This window comes from Denticeps clupeoides, unplaced genomic scaffold (assembly GCF_900700375.1).
Source record: "Denticeps clupeoides unplaced genomic scaffold, fDenClu1.1, whole genome shotgun sequence".
In the NCBI taxonomy this organism is placed as follows: Eukaryota; Metazoa; Chordata; class Actinopteri; order Clupeiformes; family Denticipitidae; genus Denticeps; species Denticeps clupeoides.
The window spans coordinates 177709-191705 of record NW_021630085.1 but is presented as its reverse complement, the minus strand read 5'-3'; the positions used below and the strand labels follow the sequence as shown (position 1 = coordinate 191705).

At 48.6% G+C, this 13997-nt stretch overlaps 2 protein-coding genes across 2 annotated transcripts; both read right to left on the bottom strand.

Moving 5' to 3' along the window:
• Positions 1 to 577: 577 nt before the first annotated feature.
• LOC114782588 (NF-X1-type zinc finger protein NFXL1-like) lies at positions 578 to 8751 on the bottom strand. The gene is made up of 23 exons (XM_028968437.1): positions 8336 to 8751; positions 7939 to 8138; positions 7654 to 7842; positions 7470 to 7579; positions 7264 to 7394; positions 6948 to 7126; positions 6705 to 6866; positions 6384 to 6484; positions 6196 to 6310; positions 5309 to 5433; positions 5093 to 5215; positions 4639 to 4729; positions 4245 to 4365; positions 4017 to 4176; positions 3801 to 3892; positions 3451 to 3472; positions 3014 to 3151; positions 2567 to 2733; positions 1949 to 2018; positions 1472 to 1576; positions 1312 to 1386; positions 1105 to 1158; positions 578 to 1031 (listed from the first exon to the last, which is right to left on the bottom strand). Exons 2-23 carry the CDS (start codon positions 8126 to 8128, stop codon positions 858 to 860), a joined length of 2694 nt encoding a protein of 897 aa, XP_028824270.1. The 5' UTR covers positions 8129 to 8138; positions 8336 to 8751; the 3' UTR covers positions 578 to 857.
• A 226-nt stretch (positions 8752 to 8977) lies between these two features.
• Positions 8978 to 12911, bottom strand: LOC114782590 (cyclic nucleotide-gated channel rod photoreceptor subunit alpha-like). The gene is made up of 8 exons (XM_028968441.1): positions 12684 to 12911; positions 12491 to 12593; positions 12206 to 12265; positions 12075 to 12122; positions 11851 to 11994; positions 11063 to 11167; positions 10815 to 10921; positions 8978 to 10673 (listed from the first exon to the last, which is right to left on the bottom strand). The coding sequence occupies exons 2-8, from the start codon at positions 12580 to 12582 to the stop codon at positions 9286 to 9288; spliced, it is 1944 nt and encodes a 647-aa protein (XP_028824274.1). The 5' UTR covers positions 12583 to 12593; positions 12684 to 12911; the 3' UTR covers positions 8978 to 9285.
• Positions 12912 to 13997: the final 1086 nt, after the last annotated feature.

The following is a 13997-nucleotide window of genomic DNA, read 5'->3' as shown; positions in this document are numbered from 1 at the left end:
AAGTATAGCGGTCACAGCTTCAACAAGAACAGGAAGAACACAGTCACGTGAATTTGACTGGGCAGTGGTTTTACTTAGAACAACGCACAAAAAAAAAAAAACAAGACAAAACACAAATATTCACATACCCAGAAAAGATAGGACTGCATGTATACACATACAAACAGGTGCACATGCCTAGGGCAATCAGGGCGACAACAATGACTAGATGAAATACCGCCCCTCTTATAGCCTACTAAAACATCAAGTTACAGAATAGCTTCCTTTAACTTTGAGGTACGTCCACATCTTTGACGAATGAGCACATTTATTGCACCGTTGAAAATCTGAAGTCTCTTTCGTTGCTGCTACTCGCCAGTGCCGCCATCTTTGTTTTGGGTCCAATGCATGGACTTGCATATTTAAATTTATGGCATTTAGCAAAGTGTCTAACACACTAGGCTACTACCACCCTACTGTTATAAAAATGGGTTTGCTTTAGTAACTTTTTGCAACACACATAATCCTGCAGAGAACCAGGTATCTCTGATTTATTCCAAATACATTTTATGGAAAAAAAAGGACACAAACTGCACAATTTATAGTAACCATGATTTATTGTAATTTTCTTGGCTATTTTATATCAAAAACAATACAAGCATTAATAATAATAATCATTTCTACATCAAACTTAACTGAAATGTGACTCCACCCACTGAGGTATTATTCATACTACATGACACTGGCCGGTTAATTAACCACGCCGACCTCTAACTATACTACTAATACAGAAAAGGGAGAAAAAACCTAATCAAAAGGCAGCATTCACAGACTCCGCCTCTTCTGATGACATTCGGAGGGGAGGAGCATGCGCCTCGCTAATACGGCTGCAGTAAGTAGAAGGCAGCTGCAGCCAATAAAATTCCACAGAAAGGCACCAGCAAATACTTCCTGTACTGAAGCCACGGCCCTTCTTCAGGCTCCACGTCCATGCTTCGTTTGTTTTTCTTCTTACGTCCCCTCAGACGTTTCTCAAAGGCCTCAAGCTCAGCCTGCATGAGCACACAAACGCACAATGAACAACTGATAATCTGGAAAATGCTGAGGACTTGCGCTCAGATTCACCTGCTCCTTCTTTCTCTCCTCCTCCAGTGCAGCCTGCTCTTCTGCTGCTTTTATCTGAAACACACGTACCTTTGTGAATGCATGTCTATGACGACGGCCAAACAATAACTTTTACGCCACAACACAGGTCACATTTATCAGGCTCAGATACACACAATTAGTGCATATAACACATTTTTCAGCACACACACACACACACACACACACCTCAGCAGCCTTCTTCTGCAGAGACTTGCAAGCATCGTCACACAACACCAGTCCAGCCTGAGAGCAGGAGAACTCCTGAACAGGAAACAAACAGTGTCACATTGTCTTTGGGTGTGTGTGTGTGTGTGTGTGTGTGTGCGCGCGCATGTGCGTGTTTTACCTTCTTGATGCGTTTGCAGGGACATTTGACTTTGACTCTCTGAGAGCAGAAAGCGTCACAGTTGCCAGGGTGACAGACGTCTTTACAACGGTGACCACAGGACAGCTACAACGCACACACACACATCTGTGAGCTCCTGAACAGTAGTCATGTTAATGCACAAGCCACCAACTCCAAACATTCTGGGTTCTGCTGTGGTTTCTGTAGCAGTGTGTGTGTGTGTGTGTGTGTGTCATGGCCCATTTGGCTCAGTTATGCCCCTAATGCTGAGACACACAGACACACACAATTCCCTGATCTATGCATTCACACGCTCACACACTCCACGCTAATCAACATTGAGGCTTGTTTGGTTAGAGGGTGAGCATGTACGTACGTGTGTGTGTGTGTGTTCTGCATGGTTCAACAACCTCACTAACGGCACTAATCACTGCTAATCTCAACGCTGGAAAATATTACACACACAGACACAGGTACCTGTTTGGGACAGCGGTTCCTGCAGGAGCTCAGCAGAGTTTGACCTTCATCATCAGATGCAGTCCATACCCTGCAAGTAAGACCACATCATCTCAATCAGCAGGAGGTCAGATGGAGAGAACCAATATACTCACAGGATACACAGGTTTAACAATGGGATGCAATCATGTTTAATTTCAAGCAGTAAAAAAAAATGTTCTAGCACTAAATGAGGACCTTCCACAGGTCTGGAGTAAGAGGAGTATGAGGACCCTCCGCAGGTCAGGAGTAAGAGGAGTAACGAGGACCCTCCGCAGGTCTGGAGTAAGGAACTAAACACTCAATAACTCAATCTTGTTGTTGTCTGGTGTAGACTGAGACGGGAGATGAACTGTAAGTGGGATTTGAACCGGGGTGGTAGTAGCCTAGTGGGTAACACGCTCGCCTATGAACCAGAAGACCCAGGTTCAAATCCCACTTACTACCATTGTGTCCCTGAGCAAGACACTTAACCCTGAGTTGCTCCAGGGAGACTGTCCCTGTAACTACTGATTGTAAGTCGGTCTGGATAAGGGCGTAATGAAATTAAACTATGAACAGGTGGCTGAGGACAGCAAGGGACACAAACGGACAACTTACACACACTCGATGTACAGGCCGCTGATCTTGCAGTGGCAACGCACACGCATCATCTGCTGACAGGGTGGGCAGCTGCCTTGGTGACATGGGCGTGGACACGTATGGGTGCAGCCTGGTGGGCGGGGTTTGGAACACCCTTCGTCACACTGAATACACTCTTTCCCAGCCTGCACACACACAAATTGCTGTGTGGTTTGTTTACATGTACACACGCAGTTTAAAAGAGCATCTACTAAAAGATGACAATTAACAATGCATTAACGTAGTTTAAAATGCCACGGTGTGATATTCCTGCTGCGCTGCATCACCACGTCTCACATTCCTTTAGTTTCAGTGTTCAGTGGTGAACAGACATTTTTCTTCCTTTTCTGTTGCTGCTCTGTAGTAACTCTACACATCTCATGACTATGTGTGTGTTTATAAGCTGGTGGAATTGTGTGTCTGTACCTGACTTTTGTCTCCAGATTCGCTGGTTGAGACGTGGTGACATTCTAGTGTGCATTTATGGTTTCCACAGGTCAAAGTTCGCCCACAGGCTCGGCCACAAGAGAATGGACCCAGAATGTGACAGGGCACAGGATTGACCTGACACAGACACACACGCAAATGACAAACTGTGTGATAAGGTAAAGGTTACAGCATTTCGTTTAATCTCGTCTCAAATGTCAGCAGCATTCGCAGAGTCCCACCAGCCATCCGGTCCTCCACGCCCCCACCCCCCACACACACACTTGTTGTGGTTTTCAAATTGCAGTCAGGCCAGTTTGATTATTTTGGTTGAAATTCCATAAATCATTCAGCTCTACAAAAACCACAATGAGCGAGAACATCAGAACACGAGCAGAGGCATCTGGACCCCACAGAACAAAGAACAAAGGACCCACCTCATGTTCCCCGAGACAGACCCTGCAGGGAAAGAAAACATACACACACAGTCAATTCCACTTCTTCAGACCAAGCCTGAGCTGTGTGTGCAGAACCATGCGAGATGCTGGGAGCTGTACATTAGATTAGTTTACAATTTAACGCACATGTGACATTGTGTGGCATATCAAGTGACATCCTATTTTTGAGATGGACAGTGTCGCGTTGGCTCTGGCTGAAACTCAGAACCAGAGGAATCTGCTGGAACCAGCATGCTAACGCCAGCCATTTGGCACGTCAGATGCCTGTTCCCAGCTGTGTGTGTGTGTGTGTGTGTGTGTGTGTGTGTGTGTGTGTGTGTTTTACTTACGTTGGAATGGCCACCTGGCAGGGTGGACAGGGCAGGGCTTTGCACACGAATGCTGGAGCAGATGGCTGTTCCCACGGACCCACTAGAGGAGCCTACACACACACACACACACACACACACACACACACACACAGTATAGTTCTGCACAGCTATAGAATGGAGACACCATGATGGACACCTGACAGTCATTGTAAGAGTGTGTGAGAACACACTCACCCTCTCCGCGCTCTTCACCATCACCTGGTCATGGCAGGGCTGGGGACAGAGGTGTCTGCAGCGGGGCAGTGGCTGCTGGCAGGCCTGGCGGCAGGGGGGACAGGATCCTGGGTGGCAGCGATGGGGCTCACGTGACTCGTGGTGACAGGTGGGCGGAGCCCTGTTGGTAAAAGAGTGATTGTAGAAGCACAACTCAAAACTGATGTGTGTGTGTTTGTGTTTGTGTACCTGCACAGCTCTTTGCATCGTGGTGGTTTTGTGTTCCTCTCTCTCCCACAGGGAACAGACATTGACGTGGAGCCACACACACACTTCACCTCCACCATCTCCGGGCATGGATAGCAACTACCTGTACACACACGCACACAATTATCGAGACAAAAGAGAGACAGCGATAAAATCCCAAACAATGACCTTTATCCAACACATACACACCAGTCAAGTAACATGCCAAATGTCAACTAATTCAAATATCACGTCTTCTGACATACAGCAGCAGCAGACACTATACACACACACACACACACACACACACTTCAGCATTCATGGGATTTGTGATTGCAGACATCGCCTTATAAGGAGTGTTGGGCCTGTGGGTGTGTGTGTGTATATGCGCTCCTACCCTGATGACAGGCTGAAGGACACTTGTGGTTCCTGCATCCCAACATCCTGTTGCATTTCTGGTCACACGGAGGGCAGTTACCCGGGCAACACTGAGACAGACACACACATCACTCACTCATCTGTACTCTCGCATGTAAGCGTTTGTGCTTAAAAGTGTGTGTTGAGTGCAGGGTTTCCACAGAAAAAGCACCAGAAATGACTCACAAATAACAAACTGAAAATATTGCAGTTGTCCCCAAGTGGCTTGCAGCAGTACAGATGATATGAGACTTTAACAAGTGCTCAAAATGAACAGAAATTAGGAAGTAAAATTTAAATATAAAATCATCGTTTTGTATTTTAATAGAGCAGACAAATCCCTTATGCAATTTGATGAAAGTTTAAATTTGGCTTCCATAAACCTTCAGAAACCCTGTGTGTGTGTGTGTGTGTGTGTGTGTGTGTGTGTTCACCTTCCTCCTGCATTGGTGCCGTTGGCAGCTGCGGTTGCGCGTGCATTTGGTCTCACAGATGTACTCCTTATGACACGGCATGAACCTGCTGTAACGAGCACAGCGACACTGCTTCTCCACCTCCTAAACACACACACAGGATGTTGCATGTGGTGACATCTACTGGACCCGGTGTGAGGAGTGTGTAACATGATAAATGTACCAGCGGGTGTGTACCTGTCTGCATGTCTCACAGGCTCCTCTGTGACAGCGCATCGTACAGGTGTGCAAGCCACAGTCCAACTTCTTCCCACAGGTATCTCCACACGTGGCAACGTCAGCAGTACATGGCAGTGCCGTCTCTAACACACACACACACACACACACACACACACACACACAGGTTAACAACCCCCCGGACGGAAACAGACCTTGCCTACTGGTTAACAACCCCCCCGACGACACCCAACCTCGCCTACTGGTTAACAACCCCCCCCACCGACCTCGCCCAACCTCGCCTACTGGTTAACAACCCCCCCGATGACACCCGACCTCGCCTACTGGTTAACAACCCCCCACCGACCTCGCCTACTGGTTAACAACCACCACCCGACCTCGCCTACTGGTTAACAACCCCCCACCGACCTCGCCTACTGGTTAATTACCCCCCACCGACCTCGCCCAACCTCGCCTACTGGTTAACAACCCCCCCCGATGACACCAAACCTCGCCTACTGGTTAACAACCCCCCCCGACCTCGCCCACTAGTTAACAACCCCCCACCGACCTCGCCTACTAGTTAACAACCCCCCACCGACCTCGCCTACTGGTTAACAACCCCCCACCGACCTCGCCTACTGGTTAACAACCCCCCCCACCACCACCCGACCTCGCCCACTGGTTAACAACCCCCCCCCGATGACACTGAACCTCGCCTACTGGTTAACAACCCCCGATCTCACCAAACCTCACCTACACACATGCCAGCTAACCACGCCCCGCCTGTTACACACACCAACCATGGCACCCTGCCTGCTGTTGCCAGCTAACCACGCCCTGCCTACCGACGGCAGCTAACCGAGTCTGGCGTCAGCTAATGTCGCGCGTGGTGTGCGTAAACTCACCGGACTTGCCACACGGGCAGGAGCGGCTTCCTGAGCGAGGACACTGGCCACATGAGCCAGTATGACACACCCGCTCACACGTGTGATTCCCACATGCTAGAGGAGCACCACAGACCTGACACACACACACACAAAATTAACACACTCACACCACAGTCAGGCAGCTCCTATGTCCATGATGGGGTCACCTGATCACACTGCCACAGTGGACTGGAACACGGACGCTCCACCTGCTGCAGACCACACACACACTTTTGTAGACTGACCCGCGGACAGGGAGCACACACACCTGCAGAGAACAGGACAGGCAGGTGAAAGTAAAGTGATTGTGAAGAACTGCAGCACAGCACACGGTGACACGGTGAAACGTGTCCTCTGTATTTAACCGTCACCCTTGGTGACAGTGGGCACCATGACAGGCGTCCGGGGAGCAGCGTGTGGGGACGGGTCCTTCTGATCCATTTCCTTACCCGCCAGGCCACCACTGCCGAGTGTGTTGTGTGTGGTACCTGCATGACAGGTGTTCTGACAGCGGTGAGCTCCGCAGCTCAGTGTTGTGTTGCAGCGTTGTTGGCAGAACCAGGCTTTGCTGTGGCAGCGCCGGGGCAGCGGAGCTCCTTTACCACAAACACACGACACCGACACCATCTTCGGACACGGCGGGCACGGCCCTGAAAAACATCACACCAACAATCAGCCTGGGTGTGTCCGTCCGCGAGCGTGAGTAATTGTGCGTTTCTGTGTACACACACCTGGGTGGCAGAGCAGCAGGCAGCGATGCCCGCAGGGCGGCTTGAACTCCCGCTCGCACACCTGACCACAGGAGTGTGGGAGGAGCCAGGGGTCAGGGGTCGGGTCAACCTCCTTCCCACAGTAACACACATAACGAGTGGGAGTCTGCTGAGGAGTGTACTCATAACGACACTTGGGACTGACACACACACACACACACACACACACACACACACATACACCATGATGGCAGGAACTGCACTGGGAGACATGTCATAACTGAGCTGTGATTGGCTGCATATGAGCGTGCTGCTCTGTGATTGGTTGATCCCTCACCACGGCCAGGGCGGAGCCTTCTTCCCAAAGTCGTCGTCGGTGACGGAGGAAACGAGGAAGGCGGAGTCTGCAGCCCACTTCTGTATGCAGGTGATGTGGAAGATGCTGTAGCAGCACACACAGCTCCACACCTACACACACATGGGAAAGATTGGTCTGAGCACAAGAGAGTGTGTGCGAGTGCAGGCGGGAGTGTGTGAGTGTACCGCTTGTGTTCTCTTGACTGATGCGATGCAGATGAGGCAGGTTGTTGCTCCCGACTGAAAAGCCTCGTTCAAGTTCTGTCTGATCCTCACCAGATCTGACGTGTCTCCTCCTACACAAAACACACACAGTAAAGTTAAAAAGCCAAAGGTTCTTGTCAGCTGTACACAACACCACACCGCCAACCTGTTTGTCTGGTGTAGGAGGTGAACGTTGATTCCAGAATCATCCCACGTTTTCCCATATTATCATTATCATCATCCTCCTCCTCCTCCTCCTCAGAAGATGAGAAGCTAAACTGCTTCTCAGCCAGTCGCAGCGCAGCAGCCTGATCACTTCTCCGGATCTCATCAAACTTGGACTGAGAAGAGAGACCTGAATACAGAACACACAGATATGAGAGAGAGAGAGAGAGAGAGAGAGAGAGAGAGAAACACACACACACACACACACACACACACACACCTTTACCTTTGCTCTGGGCCAATGGAAGCTCGTCTTTTTTCCCGGTGGTCGCAGCAGCTCTGCTTCTGGCCCTCCCTGAGCCCGCTGCTGCACCAGCTCCACCTTCTCTCGGGGTCAGGGACCCCACAGCAGCGCCATGGACCCGACCTTGACCTCTGGCCCGGCCACGACCCTGCTGTCGCCAGGCTGGCTCCATTGTAACTCACCTAGATGACGTCAGAGCAGCAAACACGTGAAGACAGAAAGGAGGCAGGGGGTGTAGAGGTAGACGCTGTCCTGCACTGAGAAACAAAACCTGCAGCGTCCTAATAAATTCACGCGGCACTGCGGGGTCACAGGGGTCAGGGGTCGCGTCACCAATCAACATTATTCATTCCAAGCCCCTGTAGACTGGAACACCTACCGCACTTCCGCTCCAGCGTCGCGCCGTCCTGACATGCGCAGAGCGCGCCGACAGGTGCATGTCGGGAAAGGAGTTGCGTTGAGGACTACAAATCCCAGCATCCCGTGCGGCGAGTAGAGCGCTGACACGTGGCTTCGTCTGCCTAAGCGGATTTCTACCAAATAAATCCACGTTTAATTTATATAATCAGCACACACACGGGTCTTTACGTTTCAGTTCGTTTATTAAAAGGGTGGTAGGGGCCTGGTGGGTAACACACTCGCCTATGAAACAGAAGACCCAGGTTCAAACCCCACTTACTACCATCGTGTCCCTGAGCAAGACACTTAACCCTGAGTGTCTCCGGGGGACTGTGTAACTACTGACTGTAAGTCGCTCTGGATAAGGGTGTAAATGTATTAAAAACAGCAAATCCACGTTACACCTCCTAATAACATGGGGCGTGTTCTACTTTAGAAGCTTCAGAAAATTCTCATATTAGTTACTCATATTAATTATATGCGATATCTGGCACCACTGTGTTATGAATGACTCAGTAAAAGTCAGAATTAGAATTAAGAAATATATTATTTTCTCTTTTGTTCATTTGCATTTACATTATTTCATTATTTCATAATTGCGATTGTGCATTGGTACAATAAATTATGAGTGTAATGGCATTTTATTTTGTGAAAAACAAAACAAAACGTTATTATTATCCACTAATAATCCCTCATCGCTACGGGGATTTAAGAGACTAAATATTTATTGGAAGAAAACTTGACAGCATCTTTCACCACAATTGATCCTAAAAAATTACATTTCCGCTACAAGTTAAATAGCCTTCATCCATGTGCTGGGTGAGGGTGTGAAACCTTCTAGATCTTTGGTTTCAGTCTGTAGACGTGTCCCAAACACAAAACATCCTCTCAAGATCCCACAAACCAACATGGGAATTCATATCTTGGGAATCATTCTTTCTCCGGCTCGACCATCTCGGAGAACACCACCCCTCCACTGGCGGTGATCTTCTTCTCCAGCTTGGTGACGCGCTTCTTCAGCTTGCCCTGCGTGGCCTCGTGCTCGGCGAGGAGTCGTGCGAATCGCGTCTGCAGCTCGTCCAGCGTTTCCCCCATTCTGATCACCTTCTCCTCAGTGTCCTTGGGGTCAGGCCCCTGCTTGGCCAGCTCCAGGTCCAGCAGGTTGTCCTTCAGTAGGATCTGCCGACCCTTTTCTTCCAGCATGGCTTTGGCATCCGGGTACTCCGTTAGCGCCTCCATCAGGTCGTCTTTGGAGAGGCAGAAGAGGTCAGAGTAGCCAATGCTGCGGATGTTGGCCGTCCTCCGGTTCCCAGCCCTGCTGCCCTTGATGTTGAGGATGCTGATCTCGCCAAAGTAGCTGCCATCGCTCAGAACCACAAACTGAGTGACCCCATCATCAGCCACCACAGCCAGCTTGCCCTCTTTGATGATGTACATCTCTCGTCCGATGTCCCCTTTCTTGCAGATGTAGTCACCAGGGCTGTACGTCTGTGGCTGGAGCTTCAGCACCAGCTCCACCAGGAGGCCGGCCTCACAATCCGCAAAGATCCGCACCTTCTTCAGTGTGTCCAGGTGCACGTTTATGGCAATCTCTGCTCGCAGCTTGTCTGGCAGGTACTTGAGCACCTCACGTTCGTCCACAGCTTTTTTATTGGTCCAAAGGTAGTCAAACCATTTTATGACACGCTTCTCCAGGTCTTTGGTGACCTTGCGGAAGGCCATGTACTGTTTGATAGCATCAATGCGTGCCTGGAAGTCAGCTCGGGCTTGATTCATGTTGGTGATCATGGAGCCCACGTTACCGACGATGGTAGCAAAAATCAACACTCCCACCAGGAAGTCGGTCACCACGAAGAAGTACTCCGAGTTCTTCACCGGGGGTGGAGTTTCGCCAATGGTGGTGAGCGTCAGTGTGGACCAGTACATGCTGTAGGCGTACTTCCGCACCAGTCTGGCAAACTCAGGGTCCCTGGTGTCTGGGTACACAAAGGTGTCTGCACCAAACCCAATGGCCTTGGAAAAGGAGTAGTAGAGACAGGCGTTCCAGTGGATGATGATGACGATGTACATGACGAGGTTGGAGATGCGGAAGACGTTGGGGAAGTTGGTTCGCGTCTCTGTGCGCTGGAAGAACTCGAACATGCGGTTGACACGGAATAGCTTGTTCATGCGGATCTCGGGGTAGTTCATGCCGAAGTAGAAGAAGAAAACGTCAGTGGGGATCATGGAGACCAGGTCCAGCTTGAACTGGATACTCTTCACATAGCGGTCGCGTAGCTTCTGCTCATCTTTCACCAGCAAGCCCTGCTCCAGGTAGCCTATACACAAACACATGTTTAGTCTCTGTGTAAAAGCCATCTCCACAGAGACAAATCGAGAGAGGTGGAGCATTTTCACAATGCAAAAGAGGAGACCGCTCCTGTCCTCCACCGTAAAGTAGAATTTGTGAAAGATGCTACCTGTCCTGGTGCGGAACACCATGTCTGCAAGGTAGATTAGGTCCGATACGTAATCCACTATAAACCAGGTCATCAAGTAGTCATGCTGGAGCTCTTCAAAGCAGGCCCTGCGCAAGAACCAATCACAGTAAGAGAAAGTGAAGAAAGAGGAGCCCTCATGGACGGAGCTTCAGTCCTCGTCACTGTCCCCTGATTTACTCCATAAATGCTTATTTCAGTACCTGCTTGTTAATAAACAGTAACGTCACCTGGCGATGATGAGGGTCCAGTTGTACATGACAGGTATGGTGATGATGAAGAGCCAGTTGTAGTAGATGTTTCCTGCAGGATCAATCACGTAGATCTCCTTCGGCCTGTCAGTCAACAGCCATCACAACACAAATCATCTGGAGGTGTGGCCATAGGACGGTGACAGTTGTGTGTCGTACTAATAATTACGTTGAACTCAGTGTGTTGTTGTGATGACTACTTATGATAGTCTTTTTTTGTATTCTGTGTCTCAGGGCAGTGGTGGCCTGGCGGGTAAAGAAGTGGACCGGTAACCTTAAAGTGAAGTGATTGTCACATATGATATACAGCAGCACAGCACACGGTGCACACAGTGAAATGTGTCCTCTGCATTTAACCCATCACCCTGAGTGAGCAGTGGGCACCATGACAGGCGCCCGGGGAGCAGTGTGTGGGGAAGGTGCTTTGCTCAGTGGCACCTTGGCGGATCGGGATTCGAACCGGCAACCTTCTGATTACGGGGCCACTTCCATAACCGCTTGGCCACCACTGCCCCAAAACAGGATAATCTGTCAGATGTGGACAGAATCCGAAATTTGGAACTGCCAAGGCGCCACCGAGCAAGGCACCATCCCCACACTCTGCTCCCCGGGGGCCTGTCATGGTGCCCACTGTCACCAAGGGTGACGGTTAAATACAGAGGACACATTTCACTGTGTCACCATGTGCTGTGCTGCAGTGTCCCACAATGACAATCACGTCACTTTCACTTTCAGTCGTTGTGAAAATGCAATACATAAAAACTTACTTTTGCTTCTCTTTCTCCTTCTCTTTCTCCTTCTCTTTTTCCTTCTCCTTCTCTTTTTCCTTCTCTTTTTCCTTCTCCTTCTCTTTTTCCTTGTCCTTTTCTTTCTTTTCTTTCTTCTCTTTTTTAGTTTTCTTGTCCTTTTTTCTGATGTGAAGTGCAGAAATGACTTTTTGACCTGCATGCTGAACTGAATGAGTGATGAGTGTTATTCTGCTGTTACTTACTCTTTTTTCTCTTTCTTTTCCTTCTTCTCCTTCTTTTTCTCTTCCTCACTGGAGTACAGACAGACGGATGGATGGATGGATGGATTCTCTGTACTCTGTGTGTATGTATGTGTGTGTGTGTGTGTACTCACTCTTTGTTGTTGCTGTTGTTGGTGTTGAATTCTGCTCCAGGATCTGGACAGGCTTCCTCTCTAGATAAAGTGAAAATTCACCTTTTTATGATTCGCAGTAAAATTGTCAGAGTGCCGCGTTTTGGGTCCTACTGAAGGTTCACACGGAGGTCGAAGCATCAGCTAAAAACCACATACGGTACACGTTTGATGTGAATCTTTTTGTGGCTTTCAGCAACTCCGGACTCCACTTGGGGAGCCACTGTCTGCACCCCATAATCCACCCCCACCCCGGCGTCAGCTCACATGGTCAACTGCTGGTTGCCCTCGACGACCTCGGCTGCCCCGGGCTGTGGAGGGACGGGGATGGCGCAGTGCGATGTCACTCTCGAAGACATGGCACCGGATTCTGAGGTGAAAGTGTTAACATCTCATGAAAAACTACAAAAATTAAATCATTCAGCAACTTTAAAAAGCAGCTGGAAAGAACGTCTCTCACCTAACAATGCTCCTCTAGTGCAGACAGCTCAGACACGTTCCTCCATCCATGTTCCATTTCCACAATGATCCATCAAGCCATTTACAGCACACACACACACACACACACACACACACACTGGCAGAAAGGGAGCAAAAAGGCCCTAATTTGTCCAAATATTCTTCCACAGCGATGACATGGCTGCTCGGAGTTACGGGATTTCTCTGAGCCCCAACGGGATTGGAGATTTACTGGGAGGGTGAATATGACACACACAGACACACACACACAGTGGATCTGAAACAAATCTCATCCATATTCATTGGGATACTGTGTGTGTGTGTAATGTCAGCTCGGGCTTGAGAGTGTTTAAGAAATTGTTTGATTGTCTGATTCTGTGTATGACTGTCTGTGTGTGTGTGGGGGTGTGTTTGCATGCATATGTGGGTGTGTGTGAGTGTGTGTACATGTAGTTGTGTATGCGTGTATATATATATGTAAATGTGTGTGTTTGTGTGAGTGTATATATATATATATATATATTGTGTGTATAGGTGTGTGTGTTTATGTAGTTGTGTGTATATGTTGTTGTGTAAGCATGTGTGTGTGTGTATTTACAGTACAGACCAAAAGTATGGACACACCTTCTAGTTGTGTATGCATGTGTGTGTATATGTAGTTGTGTATGCGTGTGTTTATATGTAGTTCTGTGTTTGTGTGTATATGGAGTTGTGTATGTGTGTGTGTATATGGAGTTGTGTATTCGTGTGTATATGAAGTTGTGTATGCGTGTGTGTGTATATGTAGTTCTGTGTGTGCGTGTGTGTATATATGGAGTTGTATATGTGTGTGTGTGTGTGTATATGGAGTTGTGTTTGTGGGGGTGTATATATGGAGTTGTGTATGTGTGTGTTTATATTTAGGTGTGTATGTGTGTGTGTATGTATATGTAGTTCTGTGTGTGTGTGTGTGTGTGTGTATGCGTGTGTATATATGTAGTTCTGTGTGTGTGTATATATGGAGTTGTGTATTCGTGTGTGTATATGGAGTAGTGTATTCGTGTGTATATGTAGTTCTGTGTGTGTGTATATGGAGTTGTGTATTCGTGTGTATATGTGGTTGTGTGTGTGGGGGTGTATATATGGAGTTGTGTATGTGTGTGTGTATGTATATGTAGTTCTGTGTGTGCGTGTGAGTGTATGTAGTTGTGTATTCGTGTGTATATGTAGTTCTGTGTGTGTGTATATGGAGTTGTGTATTAGTGTGTGTATATGTAGTTGAGTGTGTGGGAGTGTGTATGTATATGGAGTTGTGTATGTGTGTGTGTATATGGAG

What these genes read in the sequence shown, in the direction of transcription:
- LOC114782588 (XM_028968437.1), bottom strand. Translation starts at nt 8,128, where the DNA reads ATGGAGCCAGCCTGGCGACAGCAGGGTCGTGGCCGGGCCAGAGGTCAA. An exon ending in TCCTTCAGCCTGTCATCAGG is followed by an intron (nt 4,366 to 4,638) that starts GTAGGAGCGCAT and finishes GTGTGTGTACAG; the next exon opens with GTAGTTGCTATCCATGCCCG. An exon ending in GGAACCGCTGTCCCAAACAG is followed by an intron (nt 1,577 to 1,948) that starts GTACCTGTGTCT and finishes TGTGCGTTGTAG; the next exon opens with CTGTCCTGTGGTCACCGTTG.
- LOC114782590 (XM_028968441.1), bottom strand. Translation starts at nt 12,582, where the DNA reads ATGTCTTCGAGAGTGACATCGCACTGCGCCATCCCCGTCCCTCCACAG. An exon ending in GAAAAGAAAGAGAAAAAAGA is followed by an intron (nt 11,995 to 12,074) that starts GTAAGTAACAGC and finishes ACTTCACATCAG; the next exon opens with AAAAAAGGACAAGAAAACTA. An exon ending in AAGGAGAAAGAGAAGCAAAA is followed by an intron (nt 11,168 to 11,850) that starts GTAAGTTTTTAT and finishes GTTGACTGACAG; the next exon opens with GCCGAAGGAGATCTACGTGA.